This window comes from Halichoerus grypus, chromosome 5 (assembly GCF_964656455.1).
Source record: "Halichoerus grypus chromosome 5, mHalGry1.hap1.1, whole genome shotgun sequence".
NCBI classification, from domain to species: Eukaryota; Metazoa; Chordata; class Mammalia; order Carnivora; family Phocidae; genus Halichoerus; species Halichoerus grypus.
The window spans coordinates 17,176,061-17,200,930 of record NC_135716.1 but is presented as its reverse complement, the minus strand read 5'-3'; the positions used below and the strand labels follow the sequence as shown (position 1 = coordinate 17,200,930).

Genomic DNA, 24,870 nt, shown 5'->3' with positions numbered 1-24,870 from the left:
GCCAACAACAGAGGGATGATAAAATTATGCCCCATCCATAAGATGGAATATGATGCCGTCGTGGCTACGACAGAGGTGGCTACAGGCAGTCTTTCTTAAGACAGTTGTGGACATGATGGGGGCCAAGAATTCCACACCCTCCGCCTCTCCTGCCCACGTGGAAGGGCTATAAAGACTGGGAACTTGCAGGGGCGCCTGGGTGGCTCAGTCGTTAAGCGTCTGCCTTCAGCTCAGGTCATGATCCCAGGGTCCTGGGATCGAGCCCCACATTGGGCTCCCTGCTCCACGGGAAGCCTGCTTCTCCCTCTCCCACTTCCCCTACTTGTGTTCCCTCTCTCGCTATGTCTCTCTCTGTCAAATAAATAAAATCTTTAAAAAAAAAAAAGACTGGGAACTTGCAGCCACGGCCCATTCTGTCCTGGAAGAGGGAGCTTCCCTCTCTGGTCTCCTCCTTCCTTCAGCCTGCAGGAGGACTTTGAGAAACCACAGTCTGTGTCAGCAGTTTCTCACTGTACGTGGGGATGATCTTGCCACCTGTCAAAAGAAACATCACATTTCCCCCTTGGCTCTGATACTGTCCCATTCCAGCTGTAGTCGCCAAATCCTTTTGATTACACGGGAAACACTGCCCCTGGTTGCTTTCATGTATGTTTTATGAGAACACCTAGACATGAATATTTATTCAAGCAACTTGGAGCATGTCTCTTTGATTTTCTTTGTCTCTTCTGAGTCACGTTAAAAGGGTGGGAGAGGGGCGCTGTGTCGTAGCTCACCTGCAAAGGCTCTTGCCTTATTCCCCGCCTTCCCCACCATGCCAAACAGCTGAGTCATCTAGGAAATGGAAAACATGGCCTGATGGGTTTGCATCATTGCAAACACGGGTTTGCATCAGTTAGCAGCATGATACACATTTCTGTTTCACTGAGGAAACACAACTCTTTCCTTTGCAATGTCGGCTTTCCTACCCAGTATATCAATGTACCCTTGTCATCTAACTGTTGCCTGCTTGGATTCCTTTGGTGGTGAGTGCCTTGGTCGACCCTTCATCACTTCTGTCTCAAGTAGAACAACAGCCCCCACCCTCTTTCTGCCTTGAGCCTCAAACTCTTTTAAGTGATGTTTCTCCTAGGGGCACCTGGGTGGCTCGGCAGGGAGCCTGCTTCTCCCTCTTCCCCTCCCCCTGCTTGTGTTCCCTCTCTCTGTGTCAAATAAATAAATAAAATCTTAAAAAAAAAAAAAAGTGATCTTTCTCTTAAGGTCAGAGGGATGTGTCTAGAAACCACAAGTTATCCTAGAACCTTTTAGAATAAGATCCAAATGCCTTAGAATGGCAGTCTGGGTCTTTTATATTCTGACTTTGACATGTGTCTCACTCTTCCTCCATTCACCCACATAATAATAATAATAATAATAATAATAATAATAATAATAATTGTTGTTATTATTATTGAGGGTTTTCTAGGTGCTGAACACTTTACATGCATAATATCTCCTTGTGCATCTTGTGCTTTAATTACACTAAACATTTCTAGTTTCTAGAAGGGTCTATGTTGTTTCACAAATGCCCCTGACTTTCTGCAGATGCTGTTTCCCTCCCTAACGTCTCTGCCTCGTAACCCCTATTCATCCTTCCAGACTCAGCTCATGTATCACCCTTCTGAAGCCTTCCCTGATTCTTTTTTCTTCCAATTACATCTATTTTAGAAATAGAAAGCAATGTTTTAGCTCAAATGACCAGAGTATAGGAAGGACAAGAGTCCAGGCAAGCTTCTGGGATAATTAGAACAAGAGACATAAATCCTGCCAGAACAGAATGTTCTTTTACTATCTCTCCTTTTTTTTTTTTTTTCCGAGTTCCAGCTACCCTCTCTCAGACTGGCCAACACCACAAAGTTGGAGCTACGGCCTCTGGCAGCTTCCAGTCTTTGCTACCAGAGAGGGACTGAGACTTGGGGGCACTTGGTCTCAACTTTAAAAATCCCAAAGAAGGGCTCTGATTGGCTCAGCTGAGTCAGGCCCCACCCCTGAGCCAATCATTTGACCAGTGAGAGGTGGGCTAGAAGCATTTCCCAGAATGTGTGTGTAACAGTGCATGGGGGGGGGGGGCGGGAGGGGGAAGGACAGTGCTGGATAGGCAAAATTATCCACGTCTACCTTCTAACCATATACCCTCCCCCAGCCCCACTACCTCAGTGCTTTATTTTTTTTTTAAGTGCTCTCAACATCTTTGATTACCAACACCCCTTTTAATGTGCAAATAAAACCTTTTTCCAAGGAGATAAAACAGAATCTTGTTACAAAAGTTCCCAGAGATTCTTTAACCCAGACTAGCAATAAATTATTTTCTGGTCCCGGCGATAGGTCTTTTGGAAGAATTCACAACCACACTAATCTGGTGCAGGAAAGGCAGTGAGATAATGGAGCCAGATAGGTCTACATTTGTTTAATTTTATTTTATGTTTTTATTTATTTATTTATTTATTTATTTATTTATTTATTTATTTATTTTTAGTAATCTCTGTGCCCAATGTGAGGCTCAAACTTGCAACCCCGAGATCAAGAATTGCATGCTGTTCCGACTGAGCCAGCCAGGTACCCCAACATTTGATTCTTGCCTCAATAGCTACATGACCTTAGACAAGTAAATAAGCACACCAAACCTTGTTTGTAAAATGGGGACAAAATTACTCTACTAGTCAGGATGGGCTACTTTATGCTGCAGTAACAGTCTGGCTGATCCCAGATGTGTGAGCAGTAAATGCTCATGGTTGAATAGCACAGAGTTTTGGTGGTTGCTTTTTCACAGCAATATTGCAGCTACAGATAACTAATTTAGTCCTATTGCACTTCCCGGCCCCTTGTGTTTGGATGGAGCCTTAGGTCTGGTAGTGAACTGGGAGTAAAAGTTATAGTGACATTTCTGGGCTAGAGCATTTAATTGCTGGTATGAGACCCTTTAGAACTCTCTTTCCCCTGGACAGCAACCAAAAACTTTTGAAATGTTGGCTACTCCATCAACCCGGTTCCCCTAGAGACTAAGATGAGCAACATAAGCTGCTGAGTTGTTTTAAGCCACTGAGTTGTGGAGTTCTTAGTTATTGTGGCATAACTTAGTTTAACCTAACTCAATAAGGTGAAAAAGGGTATTTGAAGAAATTTGCTAAAGGTTATTAATTGCTTCTACTTGATGCTCTTTGAGAGATTGCAGTAAATATTTGAATTGTATTTTCAGTTGTCTTCGGTTACCATACTGGTTTGATTTGCTTGCTCACTCCTTGATTGGCCTAGGTTTGGGGGCGTTAGAGAACTGGGTGCCAGGGAAGAGCTGCCCTTTACCTTCTAAATATATTGGGATTTTTCCCAAACAGAAAGGGTTTTCAGATGTTGAGCAATCCAAATGTCCACTAAATACCCTCTAACAAAGTAGGCAAAGTGGAAGTGCTTCTTCTCTCTCCAGATTATAGATTATCATTGCAAAAAAGAAAGCATCCCACAGTGGTGGAAGTGGAATAGGCAAGAGGGCAAGGAGAAAGGACTTAGCAAAGCAACTCCCTAAAATCCCTTGGACACACATAACTTTCTGTTCACTCTGAGGATGTATTTGAAATATATATAAAGAAGAAAACAGGATGAAATCTTTGTGACCTTGGATTAAGTAAAGATTTCTTAGACATGACACCAAACACACAATTCATAAAAGAAAACACTGTTGGGTTGATCTTCATCAACATTAATAGCATCTACTCATTGAAAGATATTGTTAAGAGAACGAAAAAACAAGCCACAAACGGGGAGAAAATATATGCAAAGCGCATATATGATAAAGGGCTTAGATCCAGAATATGTAAAGAACTCTCAAAACTCAATAAGAAAAAACAGCCCAATTAAACACTGGATAAAATATTTGAACAGATACTTCACCCAAGATATATGCAGAAAGCAAATGATCACGTGAAAAGATGCTGAACATATCATTTGTCATTCCGGAAAGGGCAATTAAAATCACCGTGAAGTACCACAACATTCCTAGTATGGCTGTAATCACAAAGACTCATCATAGATATGGAGTGCCTGGAACTATCCTACACTGTTGGTGGGGATGCAAAATGACACAACTACTCTGAAAACATTTGACACTTCCTTAAAAAGTTAAGTCTCTACTTATCATATATGGCCCGGCCATTCCACTTCTAAGAATTTACCCAACAGAACTGAAAACATATGTTTACACGAAGACTTGTACAGGAATGTTCATAACAGCTGTCTTTGTAATAACCCCAAACTGGAAACAATCCAAATCAAATGTTCATCAAAGGTGAATGGATACATTAATTGTGGTATATCAATACCATGAAATGCCACTCAACAATAAGAACATATGACCTGTTGATATACCCAACAATATAGTTGATTCTCAAAATAATTATGCTGAGTGAAAGTAGCCAGGCCAAAAGAAAAAAAAAAAAAGAGTACATAGTTTAGGACCTATTTATATAAATTTCTAGAAAAAATTAACTATGAGACAGAAAGCAGATTAGTGGTTGCCTGCGGGCAAGATGGGGTGGGGATAGAAAGAGAATGAATTACAAACAGGCAGGAGGAAACTTTCAGGGGTGATGGATATGTTCATGATCTTGATTATGATGATAGCTTCATAAGAGTATATTTATGTCAAATCATAAAATTATACAGTTTAAATACATGAAGTTTATTGAATATCAATTACACCTCAGTTAGGCTGAAAAAATATATTTATACGATGCATCAGTTATTGACCGAGTAATGATTCAGGAAGGAACTAGCAAATGGTCTACCAACTTGGGTTATAAACATTGGGAAATTATAATAAGGAGAAGGCTGACAGCCACTGGGGGCATGTCTCTTCAGTCGCCAGCCTGACCTTCAGATCTGGCCCAAATTCAATCCAAAGATAAGTGCAAAGTGGGCGTCCAGAAGATCTGTAATATGGAAACCTCTTTATCACATACCTAAAATTGAATAGGATGGTCACATGGGCTGTGACAGCCCATACAAGCCGACCTGCAGGCAGGTTAAACCAAAGTAGTTAAGGAAATCATTCAGCATGTTTGTCTCTGCTACTGATAAAAATGTTGCTTGGTTACCTGCGTGGGATAGAAATGTGAGAAATAACCCGCGTTTCAAGTTAAGCGCCCATAAGCCTAACACCCTGTTTCCTGACTAAAAATGCAAACATTCACATGCATAATTTATTATCATCTCAAATCCTATAAATAAAAATGAGGAACGTGATGGTCTCTTCTGCAACAGGTTATGAAAAGTTGTGTGGTCTCTCAGAGCCACCCCTCGGTAACAATACAAAAAGTTTTAAAATCTGCATTGAGGGGCGCCTGGGTGGCTCAGACAGTTAAGTGTCTGCCTTCAGCTCGGGTCATGATCCCAGGGTCCTGGGATCGAGTCCCGCATGGGGCTCCCTGCTCGGTGGGGAGCCTGCTTCTCCCTCTGCCTGCCGCTCACTCTGCTTGTGCTCTCTCTCTCTCAAATAAATAAATGAAATCTTTAAAAAAATAAAATAAATTTTTGTGAGAGTTTTGTTTTTTTGGTAGAGTTTGAGCTTTTCAAACTGGCTTTTTTCATGGCTTTATAATTTTGTAAAAACTCATTTTTCTGTTGTAGAAAAACTTTTTTCATGGCTTTATAATTTTGTAAAAACTCATTTCTCTGTTGTAGAAAAACATGGAGACTAAGAATGAAAAGACTAAAAATCTAATCCTGGCTCCCCTACTAACTCAATTCCTTGTCTGCAAAACAGGGATGAAAGAAGTACCTACCTGCAGTAGGTAGAACAGTGGCCCCCCAAAATGTATATCCACGACCTAATCCCCAGAACATGTGAATGTTACCTTATTTAGAAAACAGTCTTTGCCGGTGTAATTAAGTTAAGAATCTTGGAATAAGGAGATCATCCTGGATTACCCGGGAGGGCCCTAAGTCCAATGACAGGTGTTCTTATAAGAGAGATTTGAAACAGAGGTGGGAAAGAGAAGGCAATGTGAAGATGGAGGCCGAGAATGGAGGGTTGGAAGGGAATGATGTGGTCCCAAGTCAAGGAGGTCACCAGCTGGAAAAGGCAAGGAATGGAATCCTCCCTAGAGCCTCTGGAGGGAGCGGCTCTGCCAACATCTTGATTTCTGACTCTGGCCTCCAGAACTATGAGAGAATAACTTCTTTCTTCTTTCTTTCTTTCTTTCTCTTTCTCTCTTTCTTTCTTTCTTTCTTTCTTTCTTTCTTTCTTTCTTTCTTTCTTTCTTTCCTTCCTTCCTTCCTTCCTTCCTTCCTTCCTTCTTCTTCTTCTTCTTCTTCTTCTTCTTCTTCTTCTTCTTTCTTCTTCTTCTGCTTCCCCTCCTCCTCCTCCTTCTTCTTCTTCACCAAGTTTGTGGTAATTTATTCCTGCAGTCTCAGGAAACCAATAAACTACCTCACAGAACACAAAAAATGAGAATAATAGTACTACCAGCATTGTAGGTTTGCTATGAGAATTAAATGGATTAATAATCGTAAAGCACTTAGAAGAACGCTTGATACCTGGTAGGCACGACAGAAGTGCTAAGTGAATTTTTACAAAAAGGAACTCTGATGTCAGCGCAACTGGTTGCTGATGACATTTTGCTTTTCTGGTCCACGACTGGTGGACTGGACACCATGATACTGGCGCCTCTTGTTAGATTACAATTGAAAAAGGAATCACGATGGTGAAAAGGACAAGAAAAATGGACTCTACAGAGGTTCTTTTTAAGCCCGAATGCTCTATAAAAGGAACCCTTCAATTCTCGATGTATTTGGGTCCTTCTCTAATAGTTGTCTCTACAACCCTTAATCCCTAAATGCACTGTAGAAAGGAACGCAGGGACCGCAGGAGAAAACCACTTTTATTGCCTCGGTGGGGAGCCTAAAACCCCGCGAGGCCCCAAGAGTGCAGAATTCTCTCGCGGATTGCCGGCGCCCTGTGCCACCTGCAGAAAACTACGATTCCCAGAAGGCTTTGGGCCCCGGGATTGGGGGTGGATCTCTAAAAGGGGCGGAGTCTAAGAGAAGGTCGTTGGCCGGTTCCACTGCCCGGAGCTGTAGGGGTCGCCTGGGCGGAGTTGGGAGGAAAACCGCCTCCCTATTGGCTGTGAATAGAAAGGTCGGCGTCCAGGGCGCGGATGGTCGGGTCGCGGGGATCCCGGACGCCGGGGCGGGAGCTCAAATCTCCCGGGTCGGGAGCTTAAATTTCCCGGGCGGGGAGCGCGGGGCCTGCCGGGAAGGCGCCGAGTCGGTTGTGCACCCCGCGGCGGCGGCGGCGGCGGCGGCTGCCGCGAGTGGGCTTCGCCATGCAGAGCACAGACCTGGGCAACAAGGAGAGCGGCAAGCTGTGGCACCGCAAGCCCTCCCCGGCCGCTCGGGACGGGTAAAGGCGGCGGGCTGCGGACGGGCCTGGAGGCCGGCGAGGGGCGGGTCTGCGTCCTTGCAGAGGCGTTGGAGGCGCTGTTGGGGAGGGTCTCGGGAAGGGGTGCAGGGGGCCGGGTGGAGGTTCGGGCTCGGCCTCTGACCTGCCCGGGATCCCTGGCCTGGATGACCTCTTGAAAGGCAGGTAGCCTGAGTCCTGCTGTGCTCCGGACGCCGAGGTCGTCAGAGACCCCTTCCCGGTCGTGGGCCGGGGGTCGGCGAGGCGCGCGCGAGAATTTGTACCAGGGCTCTGCCTGCCTGAATTATCGTAGGAGCCCTGTAGCATTCCCGGCGCACAGTAGATGCTCAGCAAATATTTGTTAACGATTGCAGCTGGAAAAGAACTCAGGACGAACGATGCAGGGACAGGGGAACAGTGCACGTCTACCCCTTCCGAATGCTGCAACTTATCCATCTTAAATCATCGTTTATATTCAGACAAGCATGCATCCATCAACTGTTGGTTGAGCACCTACTCTGTGCCAAGCTTCTAAGCTCTGGGGGACAGCAGTGGAACAAAAACTCCCGGTTTTGTGGCGTTTACGCGTTAGCGTGTATGGCGGTGACGACAGGGGGTTACATCCTACAGTGCAAGGTGGCCCTTCTAGTAAGGCCCCGCTGCTGCTGCTGCTGCTGCTGCTGCTGGTTGCTTTTGTTTGTTTTTAAATAGACTTCTTTTTTTTTTTTTAGGACAGCTTTAGGTTCACAGCCAAATTGAGAGCAAGGGACAGAGATTTTCCCATATACCCCCCTGCACTCACACATGCATAGCCTCCCCATTATCAGTATCCCCCATCAGAGAGGTGTTTTTATTGCAGCTGATGAATCTGCATTGACACAGCATCATCACCCCAAGTCCGCGGTTGATGCTAGGATTCACTTTGGTGTTGTGTGTTCTGTGGGTTTGGACAAATGTACAATGACGTATATACACCATTATAGTATCATACAAAGTATTTTCACTGCCCTAAAAGTCTTCTGTGCTCTGCCTGTTTTTCCCTCCCTCCCCAGCTCTTCTTTTCATTCTGATCCCAGATACCTGACCTGTTTGAGTCTTAGCCACTCAAGACTTCAGTGGAAACCTTTGCCCCAAGTGGTGCCATCTTGCTTCCATTTGCTGCACAGAGATCGATCCTATTGCTTTTAATTTCCTAAGATTTCATGGCCTTTGCTGCATCACTTGAATTCGTGTTTCTGTTCCTGGTAATTTTTCTGTTGATCCTTTGGTTGCTTCTCAACAAATCAACAGACTTCAAGTGCCAACTATGCTTGCTTGAACCACCCGGCTGGACGTTGTTAACAGCTTGTTTGGTTTCTGGTTGCTGTCAGCCCCCTAGCAATGCTGCTGTCCCATCAACTCTATTGAATAAAAAATTTTGTTTAGAGTAGGGATTCTTCAGTAGGGATTTTCATTTCTAAACTTGGAGTTTATGTAAATACTACCCCTACTTTTGTTCTCTAAATGTTCTGAAAGTTATTGCCAACCCACAGTAATTCTATTTCTTGCTGTTATAAAATATCCAGATATACATGTAAGATTCAAAAAAGGAAAGAAACGAGTTTTATGCAAATGTTATTTGCTCCCACTGAACTATGACTTTTTTTCTGTTCATCAAAACCCATTGTTGTGGTGTCGAGAGGCAAGGGGCATAGACCGAGGAGTCAGATGGACTTTAGTTGAAGTAAATGTCCATTTACTAGTTCTGTGACCTTGGGCAAGTTAATCACTAAGACTATAGGTGAAGATAATCATGCCTCCCAGAGAGGGTTGTCTTAGGGCATTATAAAGACTTTAAAATAGTGTCTCATGCATCTTGGTGTTCAGTAAATATTTGATTTTTAAATTATGTTTAAGGACTGAGGAACTGTCAGACAACCTGTGAGCAATTGAAAGGCAGTTGTTCTAGAATAAATGCTGATATGTGTGCATTATGTGAAATCAGAGGGGCAGGATGTTGCTATTATAGTGATTATTATTTAGATGGTAGGGTTATAATCAGTTTTATTTATTAGTGTTTTTCCATACTTTCCTTATTTTGAACAATGATCATGAATAATTTTGTAATCCAAACACATGGTAAATGTTACAGAAACAAGAGCTAAGGGAAAAGTCCTTCACTCTGTCTGATTTTAACTGCCAGGGAACATTTTAATATTATTATTCATTTCAATATATTTATTCTCCCCCTCTCCCCTTTGGGGATGTCAAAGGAAAACCAGAGCTTGACAGTAGTTAAAGTGGTAAAAACAGATTTTATTCCTCTATTTCAATAGAGGAAAGGTGACTTCAGTATAGAACTGGGCTCAGCTCTGGATACAGCCTGGGCAAGTGGGGATGTACCACCAAGGAGCAGGGTGGGAGGCAGTGGATGGAAAATCACTAAGAGGAAACATCTAGGATAAGGGAGTTCTGGGTAAACCAACCTAAAGAGATTGTTGCTGAAGACAGGCCAGGGTGATTAGATGTCAGCTGGGAGATGGTGAAGAATGAGAAACTGACCAGTTATCACGGATGATCAGGGGTTCTAATTAAACAGACTGAGCAGAGTTCATGCTAAAATTAGATTTTACAAGGAAGCGCACAAATGAAGTGCCTCTGAGAAGGTTCAGGAGCCAGACTAAAGAATCTTTGTCAGGGACTTGATAAACGTAAGTATCGTAAGAATTTTGCTGTTTCACCCAATGAAAAGCCTTAAGTTTAAACTGAAGAAAATGTTTAATACACTTAATTCAGTGTAGTATTTTTTAATGAAGTGATAATGAGGAAGATAAGTGTTTCTAAGATTGGAGTTCAGAAACTCACAAAAAGTCAATTAAGATAAAAATGTTCATGATTTGAAAACTACTGTCGCCACAAAGAAGGGGATTATTCTGATCTTCGTGACCTGAATAGGCACATATAAATTATTTTAAGAAGTTAGTTATTCTGTGCTGCAAGTTTTCTAACAGGTTTCTTTTCAACAGATACATGGTACATGATCTTCTCAAAAAAATAGTAACTTTAGACCAGTAGAGCTGAAAATAGAGCTCATGTACACTTAATTCACTTTGGAACACTTTATATTACAAAATTTCATTAAGCTATCTTAAAATTAAGATATTGAATTGAAACTTTTCTTACATGTGGTGGCTTATGATTTACATAAAACTACTTGTCACTTTCGTTTTTAGCATGTGTTTATTGCTTCATGTAACAATTTGACTAAATCAAAAATACATTCTCTTTTATCTTGTTTTTATCTATCACTTAGTCACAGTTTATGAATCTGTTCATATGTGTGCTTGTTTCTTTAATATCTGTCTTCTCCACTAAACTGAAAGTTTGCTGAGGGCAGGGCCTGTGTCTGTCAGTTACTTTCAGGCCCCAGCTTCCTCAGCGTGTGACACATAGTGAGTTTTCAAGTATTTGATGAATATATGCACAGCAGCCACTTTGATAATGAATAACTTTCTCAACTGCTTTCAGAAATCACTGGGATTGCTTCTAGAAGAGTAGCAGGAGAGGGAAGAACGGGTAGCAGGAAACTTCAAAATTAGTGAAGTACACTATAAAAGCCGTATTTTTCATAATAAGTAATGCTTGACCTAGAATTAAATATATTGTTTGTTTGTTTGCTTCTGACAGGATTATAGTGAACATCATTCACAGCACTTCTGACTACCTTCCCAAAGTCTTGCGATTTTTGAATGTGGCTTTTGATAGCTCAGGTGATTGCTTAATTGCTGGGGACCATCAAGGAAATATCTATGTTTTTGACTTGTATGGAAACAGGTGAGCAGATACCTTTGATATATATCATATTTAACTTGTCATTTACTGCCAATTTTGGTATCTCTTATTAATTATTCATTCAGCAAGATTCATCAAGTTCTTATTATATTTCAGGTACCTTGTGAAACACTCATAAATGCTGACGGAAGAAAGTGGGAAAGCATAGAAAATATGGTTAGATTTTTTTAGAGAATTCAAGTTCCAGTTTGCACAGTATCTCTAGTAGCTTGTTTTTCCTTAAATTTAAAAATTTACTCTTGCTCACTTATCAGTGTCTGGTACTTCATCAATTTAGCAATTCAGCAATTTAGCAATTCAGCAATTTAGAAAGAGCATAATTTCCTTTGTATATTATTGTTTCAGTTTACACATCTAGCAGTTTTAAAGAATTGATCCTCACTCGTCTGCTTCCTCTTCCTTTGCTGAACAGTTTCGTACAGAAGCAATTAGGTGGGATTGACGGAGGGAGTCATCCCTGCAGTGGGGGTAGGTGGGAGGGAGAACCACGTCCGCCTGGCAGTCAGGAGGTGTCTGTGTGGGGGATGGGGCAGTCATGGGAAACACCGGAGACTTTGATCAAGTGAGTAAATATGTTGAGGATAATGGGGGCCAGGTTTCTAACGATTGGAAAGGGGAGTTAAAATATGGAAAGGCAGAAAACGAGAACAAACCCTGGGGTACTGGATTGGAATTGGATATATCTGAGTGCACAGCCAGTTTTGAATATATAGACATAGAAATAAATAGAAGTATGTGAGTGAATGAATGCATTATAGGTACATATGTTTCCTAGTTTTGTCCACTTAAGGACCTGGGAGCAACAGCACCCCAGTCGCAGTGAATACACCCAGGGCCCAGTTCTGTTCTAAATACCACGCTCTGCTAAAAGTAGTCAGGGATCCTTGCAGAAATGGCCAGTTTCAGGATGCAGCAAGGGAAAGTACAAGGTGAGCCTGGAACATTTTGTAGCCAGAAAGGAGGAATTATTTAAAGAAAGAGTGTCCAAAGGACATAAATGTCAGCTTGAAAGAGCTCCTTCTTGCCATGTTGGAGACATTTGGAGTATCAGAATAAATAATGATAGTAAGGGGTCATAACCCATTGAGTAACATAGAAATCTATAACTTCATGCTGTAATCAAGAAACAATTTGATTAGAAAGGATACTCGCATAGTCACAAAGCAGCTCCCCACAAAATACTTATTAATTATAGAGGGGGAAAGGTTAGTTTTGCAGTGAAGAAGTCGAGCAGACACACTACCTTATCAAATGATTACACGAGTAGTGGGACAAATCAGAATTTGTGTGCCACCTGACAGGGCGCAGTGGAAACAGAAGAGTATCACTTCTGTGGTATTCCTACCACGAACATGGCACCTGAGTCCGATCGGTGGGATCATCAGACAGGCAAAGCGAAATTAAGGGATTGTACAACCAGATGGCCCGTAATCTTCCCGAGGGTCAAGGTCATGAACGTTGTAGAAAAACCAGAATTATTCCAGTCTGAGGAAGACCAGAGCCATGACAAGTAAAGGCATGAGTCTGGACTGATCCTTCTGCTGTCAAGGACATTCTTGGGGACAAGTGGCAAAACTGAATGGGGTCTGAGGATTAGGCGGTGGTAACATATAAATGTAATTTTCTGATTTTGATAGTTGTATTTTGATTATAGGGGAGAATTTTCTTGTTTGTAAGAATCATGATCTCGGTAACTTATTCTCAAAGAGTTCAGGAAAAGAAGAGGTCGTATATAATTAGTTTCTCTGTGACCTATTAGATATCTGTTAGTCATGGTTTCTGCTCTTTATCAAAAAAGTAACAGTCACAGTTCTCCCACCCTTTTACTCTTGCCTCATGCACCCTGCCAGTTCTCAATCTTAAATCCATACGACTGTCTCATCTCTGTTTCCACTGCTAAAGAAAACAAAAATTGCTCTTGAGGGACTCCATTACCAAACAATGGACTTAAGCATTAATGATGCTTTCCCTTCATTTGCTCATCAATAGTTATTATTTTATCAATAGTTATTACTTCTCTCACTCTCCCCCAGCTTCCAGGGCTTCACCCGCTTCCTTATCTCCTTGGGTACGACCCTACTCTTGCTCGACTCCCTGGCCTCCTAAACTCATGAGCAGAGAGACACTTTCAAGCTTCCCTTCCTCTTCCCCAGAGCAGCCTCAGATACCTGGCCGTCCCTATGGTTGGCTTATTCGTGAAATAAGTGATCCTGCTTTCTTCCAGTGCTAATCTCGATCATTTGTAGCCACCCCTGGGACTTGGCACCATGAGTGCTCCTCTCTTTTATTTTGTCCACTGTCCCTTTCTCTCTGTACATATTCACAGCCGAGTGGAGGAGCAGGTGGCAGAGCTGAGACCTGAGATCAGGCCTGTCGGATTCTAATGCCCACCATGCTGGGGCCCCTTGGAAATTTTACTTGCCTAATCCACTCGTCTCTTTTCCTTTCTCATCTTAGTCTTCACTTCCTCCCTGGAATTTTTTTCTTTTGCTTCAAGGTACAGCTCTTTCCTGACTTTTCTACTTTGCTGATCATTTTCCCCCGCTTGTTTTGCTGACTCTTCGGCCAGAGCCTACCTGTTGTGCTGCTTGGGCATCTTCGTTGGCCTGCTCCCTTCCATGTTCTCATTCATAATCTCGTCAGCACCAAGCCTAAGGCTTCAGCTGCCGTGCAAATACTGTTAACCCAGATCTGTTTCTACCCCCTTCTGGATTTAGGCTGTCCAGTGCCATAGCCACTAGCTGCATCGAGCTCTGGAGCCCGTGAAAGCGGGCTAGTCCGAATTGAGATGTGTTGTTAGTATAAAATACACACTGGGTTTGGGAGGCTCAGTATGAAAAAAAGAATATAAAATATCTCAATAATTTTTTATTGATTAAATGTTGAAATGACAAATACATGGTAAGTAAAATATGTTATTAAGATTAATTTTACCTTTTTCTTTTTACTTTTGCGATGTGGCTCCTAGAAAGTTTTAAATTACACCTGTGGCCTGCCCTGTATTTCTTGGACAGCACAGCTCTAAATGTTTTTGCAAAGGCCTTGAACTCAACATATTTAAAGCCAGACTTATTTCCTACCCCCAAACTTGTCCCTCTTTTGCCCAATCTTGAAAACTTGATTTTTTAGTAAATTAAAACTCTGTGTGCCAAGTACTCTGCTAAGCACTTAGCATATGTTATTTCATTCAGTCAGCGTATTAGTTCACTTAAGTACTTAATCATCTCTTTTCTTACCTTCATTTTGCACGTGAGGAATTCCTGATTCCTCCCTCTTCACTTCATGTTTGATGTGTCACCAGCCCTTCTCCCACTTGACTCCTGACTCTTGTCGTGTTTGTCGTTTCTGTTGTAGACCCATAGCTCTGGTTGAGATGCTCTGTAGTAGCTTGCTTCATGATCTCTTCTTTCTGGGCATTTACCATTGCTGCCAGAATCCTCTTCCTGAAAGACATGGCTGGTGGTAATTCCGCTAAGCTTAAAACCTGTTAAGTAAATTCCAAATTCGTGTACGTGGCAGACAGCACTCTTCATAATGTGTTTTTGGCCTACCAAAATGAGGGTTCATTTTTCTGGGTTTCATTTTCTTCATATCTGAGGACTTCTCCAACGTAAGATTTATGATTATTGGAAGAATTTCTGATACTAATGCAGTAATCTCTTAATAGGTTTAATCTTGTTCAGCGAACAGCACAAGCTTGCACGGCTCTGGCCTTTAATCTCCGTAGGAAGTCTGAATTCCTTGTGGCATTAGCTGATTATTCTATTAAATGTTTCGATACAGGTAAGAAGTCCTCCTATTTATCTTTTGAATAAGAGTCAAATTTAGACTGAGGTACTGCAGGGAGTTTGCCAGTCTGTCTCTGCAGACATCACCTGGAAGTTCAGGGGTCCCGGGACCATCCTCACATCAGATCAGCTGTGTACAAACTCAGGGTTCCCCACAACTACCATCAGGTTTGATAATTCACTAGAATGACTCCCAGAACTAAGGAAAGCATTCTGCTTACAATTATAGTTTTAATGCAGCAGAAGGTTACAAATTCAAACCAACCAAAAGGAAGGACGAATGGGGTAGAACGTGGGAGGCTCCCAGAAGAGAAGCTGCCGTTATCTTTAGGGACACATTACCCTCCCAGCATCAGTAAGTGGCTGTCCATGCTGAGTATTGCCAAACCAAAAATTCACCTAAGCTTTGAGGTCCAGGGCTTTTTATGGAGGCTCCATGACATAGATATGACTGGTTGGATTATTGCTCACTGGTTTGAACTCTAATTTCCAGCCTTCCTCCTCTCTCTGGAGGTTGGGCGAATATCGTGACCCAAAGCCCCAGCCTTCCAGTCACTCCCACGGTTGGTCTTTCCCATGTGGCCAGCCCCACTCTGAGGTTCTCTCCTTAGGTCAGCCAGCTGCTATTGCCTGAGGGGCCTGCCATGAATAACAGAGACACTGCGTCACTGGGGAGGCTAGGGGTTTAGAGATTGCCTCCCAGGAACCTGGACAAAGCCCCGGTTCCTTAGTACTTAGGTACAAGAATAATAACCTTCTTAATATATTTTATGTATTGTATACCACATCGTATATTTTTAGAGAATTTAGAGTTCGGTAAACTGAAGCTCTTAAGAAAAAAGATATCTCAACTGTATTGTTTTTTCTTGTTATTATAGTAATTGATAGAATATGTAGAAAGATAATAATAACCAGGGCGCCTGGGTGGCTCAGTTGGTTAAGTGTCCGACTCTTGGTTTCAGCTCAGGTCATGATCTCAGGATGCTCTCTCTCTCTCTCTAATAAATAAATAAAATCTTTTAAAAAAAGAAAGATAATAACCATAGTAATATTTGTGATGGCTAACACTTACATAGTGTTTACTCTTTGCCAGGTACTGTTCTGTGACTTTATACATATTAATTTTAATTGTCATAAAACCCACAGATGTGGATGGTATTATTTCCATTTCGCAGATGAGGAGACTGAGGCACAGAAGTAACTTGACCAAGGTCCCACGGCTTGTAAGCAGTGGAGCCAGGATTCCTAACCTGGAAGCCTAGCTCCAGGGGCCCTGCTCTTAATCACTACTATGCCCTCACTGCTTGTAAGAAGACAAACTAGTCATCCTTCAGTAAAGCCCAGATGCAGTCCATGTTTTTATAGTAGGGACCTATCTTTCCAGTCTGTTTTTTCTGCATATACCTCTTTTACGGTCTTTTTTTTTTTTAAGATTTTATTTGTTTGTTTGTTTGAGAGAGAAAATGAAATGCACGCACACAAACAGGGAGGGAGGGCAGAGAAGGAGAGAGAGAGGATCTCAAGCAGACTCCCTGCTGAGCGGGCAGCCTGATGATGCGGGGCTCCATCTCATGATGCTGAGATCATGACCTGAGCCCAAACAAAGAGTTGGAGGCTTAACCAGCTGAGCCACCCAGGCGCCCCACCTCTTGTACATTCTAACAAACATGATCATCCTATCTAGATTGTTTTGTGGAATCATTTTCTTACCTCATTAAAAATGCATGCAGTATTTTAAAATCAGCATGTAATACTCCACTCTGTGGGTGTTGGCAGTACCATAATTATTAAACCTATCAGTGGACTTTAAACTGTCTCCAGTTTTTGGTTACAGACCCTGCTGTCACAGAAATTCTGAAAAACTAAATGTTTATACTCATCTGTGATTGCTTCCCTTGGACTCCATCCATTCTCCTCTTCTCTCTTCCCAGGTCCATCTTCTTACAGTCTCTTCTGTCTGTTGAACCCCTTCCCCTGCCAATGAAGCCCCTTCCTTACAATGTTGTCGCCACCTCCCCGACCACCTCCCTCTTCACTGCTAAATCCTGACAGCTTCCAACAGCGGATTCTGATTCTTGCTCCCCCCCACTCCTACTCCTCTAAGGTCCTTAGTAACCTCTGATTGTTGAAACCCTCTTTGTACTTTTCATTCTACCTCTCAGTAGCATTTAGTACTTTGCATTAGGGCAGGACCTTAGTTTTCATACTCTTCTCTCTCTTGGTTCTCCTCCTACCTCTCTGACTGCTTCTTACTAGGCTCTCTCCTGGGTTATTTGAGTGGTCCCTAGACTTTTGGATTTTTCACTCAGTTAAAAAGAAAAAGTAGAGAACAACCCACATGGGTTGTCAACTTTTAATTTTGCTAAATGACATTGGAAAAAACAGTAGAATTTCATTTCACGAAGTGAGTTTTTTTTAACATAAAGAAACTTAGAAGGATATAATACTCAATTAAAAGGTAGTACTTTAAATTTAGCTTTATGAAAACCTCATTTCATCATCCTTTTTTTTCCTCATTTCACTGAAGACCAGTGAAAAGTTGATCATTAACTAATGCCAGACTTTAGACTGGTGTTTGGAAACTACTGCTCTCTCCCCACGGGTTTCTCTCTCTTCCCTCTGTTTTCAGTTTTGACCTACTTTGTGTCTTAATGCTTCCCAGATTTACATCTTGCTTTCAGACTATTCTCCTCAGTTTCATCTTTCTGGAGGAAAAAATTCTGATCATGAAAGTAAAACTTGCCTACCATAGCAAATTTGGAAACACAGGAAAATGTAAAGAGAACATAAAAATCACTAATAATTCTATGACCCAGTGATAATTGTCGTGATGTTTTTGGTATTTGCCAGCTGTTTTCTGTGTTTCTCTCTCACACATGCATGCACACACCTCAGGATCAGTTTTAAAAATCAAATTCATGATCACTTCTTCCCACACTGCTGGATCTGTTTCTCCTCATGTACTTCTTAAATCAGTTACTAGTATCGCCATCTCGTTAGATAACTAAGCTAGAACCACTGAAGACTTACCTCATCCTTTATTTCAACACATCTATTTGATCACAAAGTCCTTTGAATTTCTCCCTCATAGCTCTTGAATTTGTTTCTTTCTCCATTGTCACATTTTTTGTTTAGACCTTCCTTATCTCCTCCCTGGATTATCACAGCAACAAATAAATCAGTTGTCTAATCTCTTCCTTCTTCCCAATGTATCCACCATGTACCTTCAAAGTGCTCGCTCTAAAATACACACCAGATATGATACTCTTCTACACAAAACTATGCCTCCCAAGAGAAAGCCCAAACTCCCTATTGTCACATTGAAAGCTGTTCTTAAGCCCTTTTTCATTTGGCCTCATCTCCTCATGTGTCGATGATATTCATGTTACTAATGAGTTCCATTGTGCGTTTTATCAACTACCCAACTAAGCTTTTACTTTTGTAGTGTAGTGTAATGAAGGTGTCTCATAAAAACCTAGCCATCGATCGAATCCATTCTTGGATGACATAGAGTGTTTTACCTGTGTAACTTTTACTCTTTACCACAGTTACCAAGGAGCTCGTTAGCTGGATGAGAGGCCATGAGTCATCAGTGTTTTCGATCTCTGTGCATGCCTCAGGGAGATACGCCATCACTACTTCTTCCGACACGGCCCAGCTATGGGACTTGGATACCTTTCAGAGGAAAAGAAAGCTGAATATTCTACAGTCTGTGGGTATCCAAAAGGTCAGTGGAGGTGGGGCGCATCTTGGTCTGTTGTGCTTCTCAGACCAGTTTCTTGGTCAGCAGGATTTATAGATGATAGAAGAGTAGTGAATGATTCACTTTGTCCGACAAACTGTGTTCTCCTAACGCAGCCACACGCAAAGCCGAGTGGCCCACGGGATTGAAGATGTTGCCTGTGGCTACAGTTTATAACTTACTGAGTTTTTGTCTTAAAAAATTTCAAACATAAATTTGTAAGAATTTCACAGTGAACCCATGTACACCATTAGATTCTACCATTAACATGTTCCTATATTATCCTTTACTGTACTTATGTCCCTATACTGTATTATGGATCTATCCATTTTCTGTCCATTTATTCTTTTTCTTTTTCATTTTAAGTGAATTGTGATGTCAGTATACTTGCCCATAAATACTTAAGCCTGAATTTAATCGACTAGGGCTCAGTATTTGTTGATGTGAAATTTATATATAATGAAATGCACAAATCTTAAGTATTCATTTGTTAAGTTTTGTCAAATACATACACTTTTGTAACCTGTGCGGACCTATTACTACCATCATCCCAGAAAGTTCTCTTCTATCCCTTCCCAGGGAAGCACTGTCCTGATGTTTTTCTACCGTAGATTAGTTTTGTCCTAAAATTTCAAATAAATAGAGCTGGTCAGTAATGGTATATGTAAAGCTTTTCTCCTTCCGTGTGATGGTTTTGAGATTCATCCATGTTTTTGGACATAGCAGTAGTTCATTCCTTTTTATTGTTGATCAGTATTCCATTGTATACATATATCATTTCTTAAAAAATACACACTTCTATTGCTTTTAAGGCTTAATTTTTTTTGTCCATTTGATTAGCCTAATACTATTTTTGGGATTGTCTGAGTCTCCCGTGTGATTCATTCTATTGCTTCAGGTTATATTATACGCGCAGTATTGCTTTTAATATCTTGGTCATTGGTGGCGCCTGGGTGGCTCAGTCGTTAAGCGTCTGCCTTCGGCTCAGGTCATGATCCCAGAGTCCTGGGATCGAGCCCCGCATCGGGCTCCCTGCTCTGTGGGAAGCCTGCTTCTCCCTCTCCCACTCCCCCTGCTTGTGTTCTCTCTCTGTGTATCTCTCTCTGTCAAATAAATAAACAAAATCTTTAAAAAAAAAAAAAAAAAAAAAAATATCTTGGTCATTAACGTGAACAGCTAGCAGTGCGTGTCAACCAGAAATTTATTTTGTAGTCTCTATGGAAATCTCAGAGTTCTTTAGATTGCCTTTAATAATTTGAAAAAGATAAAAGTTGTAGCCAGCTTATTCTTCAGGGGGTTAGGCCAAATATCTTAGTAGGTCTTTTCTTCTTTAATTGCTTCAGCACTAAATTGAATTCTAAATTCCAAAGAAGAGCACATTGGGAATTGAACCCACAATGGAAATAGAGTTATGAAACAGTGACACAAAAACCATCTGTTCTTTTTACCATGAAATTAAAATTAGTAGATGCTGGATCGTTGCCAATTCTAACCTTGCTTGGTCATTTAGACATTTTAGTTTAAAAGATAGGACTCTAAATGTTAGCAATATGAGAATAAAAGTTAGAAAATATATGTATCATATGCAGTATGCATATAGGTATATTGTTCTAAAATAATAGAACATCATAGTCTCTACATTACCTGCAAACTTTTTCTCAAAGGACCAGATAGTAAATATTCTTGGTTTTGCAGACTAAGAGCAAAATTGAGGATGTTATGTATATACTTATTTAACCATCTACAATGAAATAATTTTAAAGTGTAAAAACCATTCTTAGGTCCTGGGCTATACAAGGACTGAAGGGGCCAGATTGTTGCCATTCCTAGCTTATTCTATTGAAAATAGGAAGCAATTGTAAACTAATCTTATTCTTATCAAGTTTTTGCTAAATCTATGTTTTTCTTCCAGTTTCTGATTCTATATTTTAAAGAGAACTTTTGTGACTTTTTGTGTGTGTGTGTGATACATGGTGACAAATGATGCCGTGAGTCTCATTTTATGATGGCTCCTTTTAATCTACAATAGTCTTCTGCTGGGGCACTGGGGTGGCTCAGTCGTTTAAGCGTCCGACTCTTGATTTTGGCCCAGGTCATGATCTCAGGGTGGTGAGATCAAGCCCTGCTTTGGGCTCTGCCCTCAGTGGCGAGTCTGCCTAAGATTCTCTGCCGCCCTGTCCCTCTGCCTCCCCCCTCGCCCCCCAAACACGTGCCCTCTCTCTCTCTCTCTCTCTCTCAAATAAATAAAGCTTTAAAAATAAAATAGCCTTCTACCATTTTTCCCATGACATTATTATTTATTCATTTATTTATCTTGAGAGCAATCAGGCCAGTTGTCCTGGAAAATGCCCCAAATTCTGAATTTGTCTTACTGATCATCATTATGTCATTTAACTTATTCTTTCATTTGTATTTCTAGTAAAGCCAGAAGTTAAGTCTAAAGTTTCCAGTAGATTCCCGTTCCGTACTGTCGACGAGCTCTTCGCCTGATGTGTAGGAGGCAGATATAGCCTCACGTGTCTCAGGCCTCAGGACGGAGTGTGATAGCTGATCCCTGGCACCTGCCCGCTAGCACCTGAGCTAGTGCTTAGAACTGGCTCAGCGGCAGCCGCTGCTGCTTCTGCTGTGGTCTGCTGTTCTTATCTGTTACCTGGTTCTACTGTGGGATTATCTCAGTGCACTTAGTTATCTTTTTAAAAAGCTGTAAGGTAACTGTTCTGTCTCTTTTGAACTACATGAAATAGATGAATAATACCTCATTAGCAATTCAGAAACCCAAAAGTTTTCAAATAACTCACTTGGTGGCAAAATCCGATCCTGCCTGAACTCATTTGGCAGCAAAACCTGAACTGAACTGACAGGAGGCTGAAATGTTAATATGTTTGAGTCATAGAGTGTTGCTCCGGGTCACGCAGGGGTTCTACATACTGTTACAGAATATACATCATATTACCTTTCTCAGATCGGAAGTAATTCTGAATTCTGGAACACATCTAACACCAAGGGTTTCGGAAAAATAACTGTGGACCTTTGATTTCAAAATGTTTTTCTTTTTTTTTTTAAGATTTTATTTATTTCGAGAGCGAGAGAGCACATGCATGAGCAGGGGGAGGGGCAGAGGGAGAGAGAATCTCAAGCAGACTCCCCGCTGAGCATGGAGCCCAGTGCAGGGCTCGATCTCACCACCCTGAGATCATGGCCTGAGCCAAAATCAAGAGTCAGGCGCTTAACCAGCTGAACCACCCAAGCGCCCCTGATTTCAAAAATGTTTTTAAAGAACCTATCATTCCAACATTTTTCCACTGGTTTTTGTACCTGGCAATAGGAATAATCAATACCAATAGCAATAGATACCAATTGTTGAATATTTACTATGTACCTAACATTTTGTTTAGTTATTTTTAAACTTAAATAATCCTAAAAGTAGATACTACTCTTATTTTACAAATGGGGAATCTGAAGTTGAGAAATATTAAGTAATGTGCCCAGTGTCACATAGCTTTCCAAAGATTTGTGGTTTGAATCTAAGCCTGTCTTATTCCGGAGTCACTCCATTATACCATACTGCCTCTTGGGTAAGCCAGTTACACCTCTTCATATTAGTAAATTTTGATTATTTTGTTGATGTTTGAGGTAGAATATTTAAATTAAATATTTAGTTTGGGATTTTTGAATAAATCCTAGGGTATCTGATTACTATGGTTCAATATGTATTGGAAAAGGTTTAGTGATGGATATGAGATAACACTTAACAAAGAATGTGTTACTAAACTTAATTTAGTCTTTGTATACAGTGGGTGCTCACTAAATTTCTGCTGAATTGTGCATTTGACTTAACTTGCTCTTTATGACCGTACTGAACTCTCAACCTGAAAAGGTATATTGTTCTAAAATAATAGAACATCATAGTCTCTACATTACCTGCAAACTTTTTCTCAAAGGACCAGATAGTAAATATTCTTGGTTTTGCAGACTAAGAGCAAAATTGAGGATATTATGTATACACTTATTTAACCATCTACAGTGAAATAATTTTAAAGTGTAAAAACCATTCTTAGCTCTTGGGCTATGCAAGGACTCACATCCCTCTCAAAGTGAGTTGGAAAGCCTAGGATTTTCATATTTTATGAGGAAAAACTGCAGCCCTACCCTTTTACCCAACCCTTCAAAAAGTATATTTTGTTAGTGCTTTTAAATTTTTTTCTAAGCTTTTTATGATTGTCAAGAGATGACACTATCTAAATAATGACATGATTCATTAGGAACAATTTTATAATCATTAAAATCTGCAATTAAAATCACAAATCTAGTAATGAATAATCATGTAGGCAATAATCTATCACAGCTATTCCCCTAAAATAGCAGTTGGTGTTCATTAACTTTTAAGCTTTTGCTTCTCCCAGTAGGAATAAACTTTATTACTTTTCTAGAAAAATATTGCTAATTATAATAAAAATCTTAAGTCACTTTTTTCAACATTGGCTTTCAAACAGTGTTTCAGTGCATTGATTATAGATCACAGTGTATTTATCGCATATTCTTTCAATAAGACTTTTCTATTATAAATCTTCCTGAATCTGTTGGCAGTCTACCAGAGATTGTCTTTGACAAAGTGAGCCAAGGACAAAAGCGAGGGTTGAATCAAGCAAGGACAGCAGTCAAATTAGCATTTTTTATTGTGTCTTATTCGCATTAACACTGAGTAGATTGTTTTAATTAACCAGTAAGTCCCATCATGCATTATGTATGTGTGTATGCATGCATTGTGGTTTTTTAGCACTATTTACTATTTTAAAAGATACTGTTGTATGTATATGAGAAAAGTAGTTCGTGATAATAGCCTTCAACTATTGTTATAAAAATTAAAGGTTTCTTGGGGTGCCTGGGTGGCTCAGTCGGTTGAGCATCCAACTCTTGATTTCGGCTCAGGGCTGTGAGATGGAGCCCTGTGTCGGGCCCGCGCTGGGCATGGAGCCTGATTAAGATTTTCTCTCCCTCTGCCCCTCCCTCCACCTCTAAGGAAAAAAAAAAACAAAACTATTAAAAATAATTACGGGTTTCAATTCCTGTGAAGTTTTTATAGTAATATCATTAACTATTAGAATCATTTCTTAACTGTATATATACATAGTAGGCTAAGTGACAACACAAATTAGATGCAAGGTTGCAGAAGTATTTCATTTAGGTGCCTTATTGATTCATTATGTTTGTAACGCTGGAGAAAGCCGCGGTAGATTTGGTGTTGAGCCTGATTTTCCCCTGGCCATTTTCGGTCTGCCCCCTCTCATTACTGTGCTGACAGCCTCCAGATTGTAAATACTCCAGAGACATTCCAGTGTTCGAGATGTTGAACACTTCATCCCCAAAGAATGTAGCATTTCAGAGAAAACAGGCCTCCTTCTGACACTAGTAAATGGTGAAGGTGTGTGACCAATCGGGTCGGAATAAGAGGCTGCAAGTTGTTCAAGGTGTTCTGCCTCCTCAGTGAGTCCCTGTTCCTCTCCAACACAAGACCAACTCATATATTCTTAAAAAAATAATAAAGCTTGTAAAGACAAACTGGGGGGACAGGGACGAAATATGTTCAAATATAAAGTATTACAGTAAGCTGTTTTGCAGTTAAGAAGGCTATTCTCAATGGGAATCAAAGAATAAAGAGCTGGAGATGTAACTAAGGATTTAACCATGTGAAATGTCCCAGGCTATTTGGGGAGATTATTTTGAGAGGATGGGCAGGAATATGGTGTTCCTAGGGCATAGGTTTCTTCCATTTTCTTCCCTTCTTTCTTTTTCCTTCCCTCCCTCCCTTTGTGTGCTTTACAGAAATGACACACAAAATCATACTGGAGGCCATCGAAATTCTTACGAGAAAATGGTGAATTTTAACTAAAACTTTGTATTATCAAAAGTCAGCATTGTGTAGAGCTTATGTAATAGAAAAACAGAAAGTGGTATTTCCAACTTTGATATCAGGTTCAGTCACAATTGTCCATTGCACAAAGTGAGTCACTAATAAAACATCATAAATAATGCTCAACAAACTTTTGTATACATTTATCTTAAAGCACTTTGCTGATTTTTTT

The 24,870-nt window shown here is 40.8% G+C and overlaps 1 protein-coding gene across 12 annotated transcripts in view; it reads left to right on the top strand.

Annotated features, from left to right (window-relative positions):
- Positions 1 to 7,175: 7,175 nt before the first annotated feature.
- Positions 7,176 to 24,870, top strand: part of TBC1D31 (TBC1 domain family member 31) — a 65,518-nt gene continuing 47,823 nt past the window's right edge. For 3 of the 12 annotated variants that reach the window (XM_036108347.2, XM_036108346.2, XM_036108345.2), the window contains exons 1-4: positions 7,190 to 7,429; positions 11,093 to 11,239; positions 14,925 to 15,040; positions 18,594 to 18,772. In XM_036108347.2, coding sequence (XP_035964240.2) covers positions 7,353 to 7,429; positions 11,093 to 11,239; positions 14,925 to 15,040; positions 18,594 to 18,772 — 519 coding nt within the window. In that variant the 5' untranslated portion in view covers positions 7,190 to 7,352. Of the gene's footprint in view, positions 7,430 to 8,059; positions 8,075 to 11,092; positions 11,240 to 11,397; positions 11,414 to 14,924; positions 15,041 to 18,593; positions 18,773 to 24,870 lie in introns of those variants that run through there. The other 9 variants (XR_013447706.1, XM_036108350.2, XM_036108355.2 and 6 more) reach the window with 7 other exon arrangements.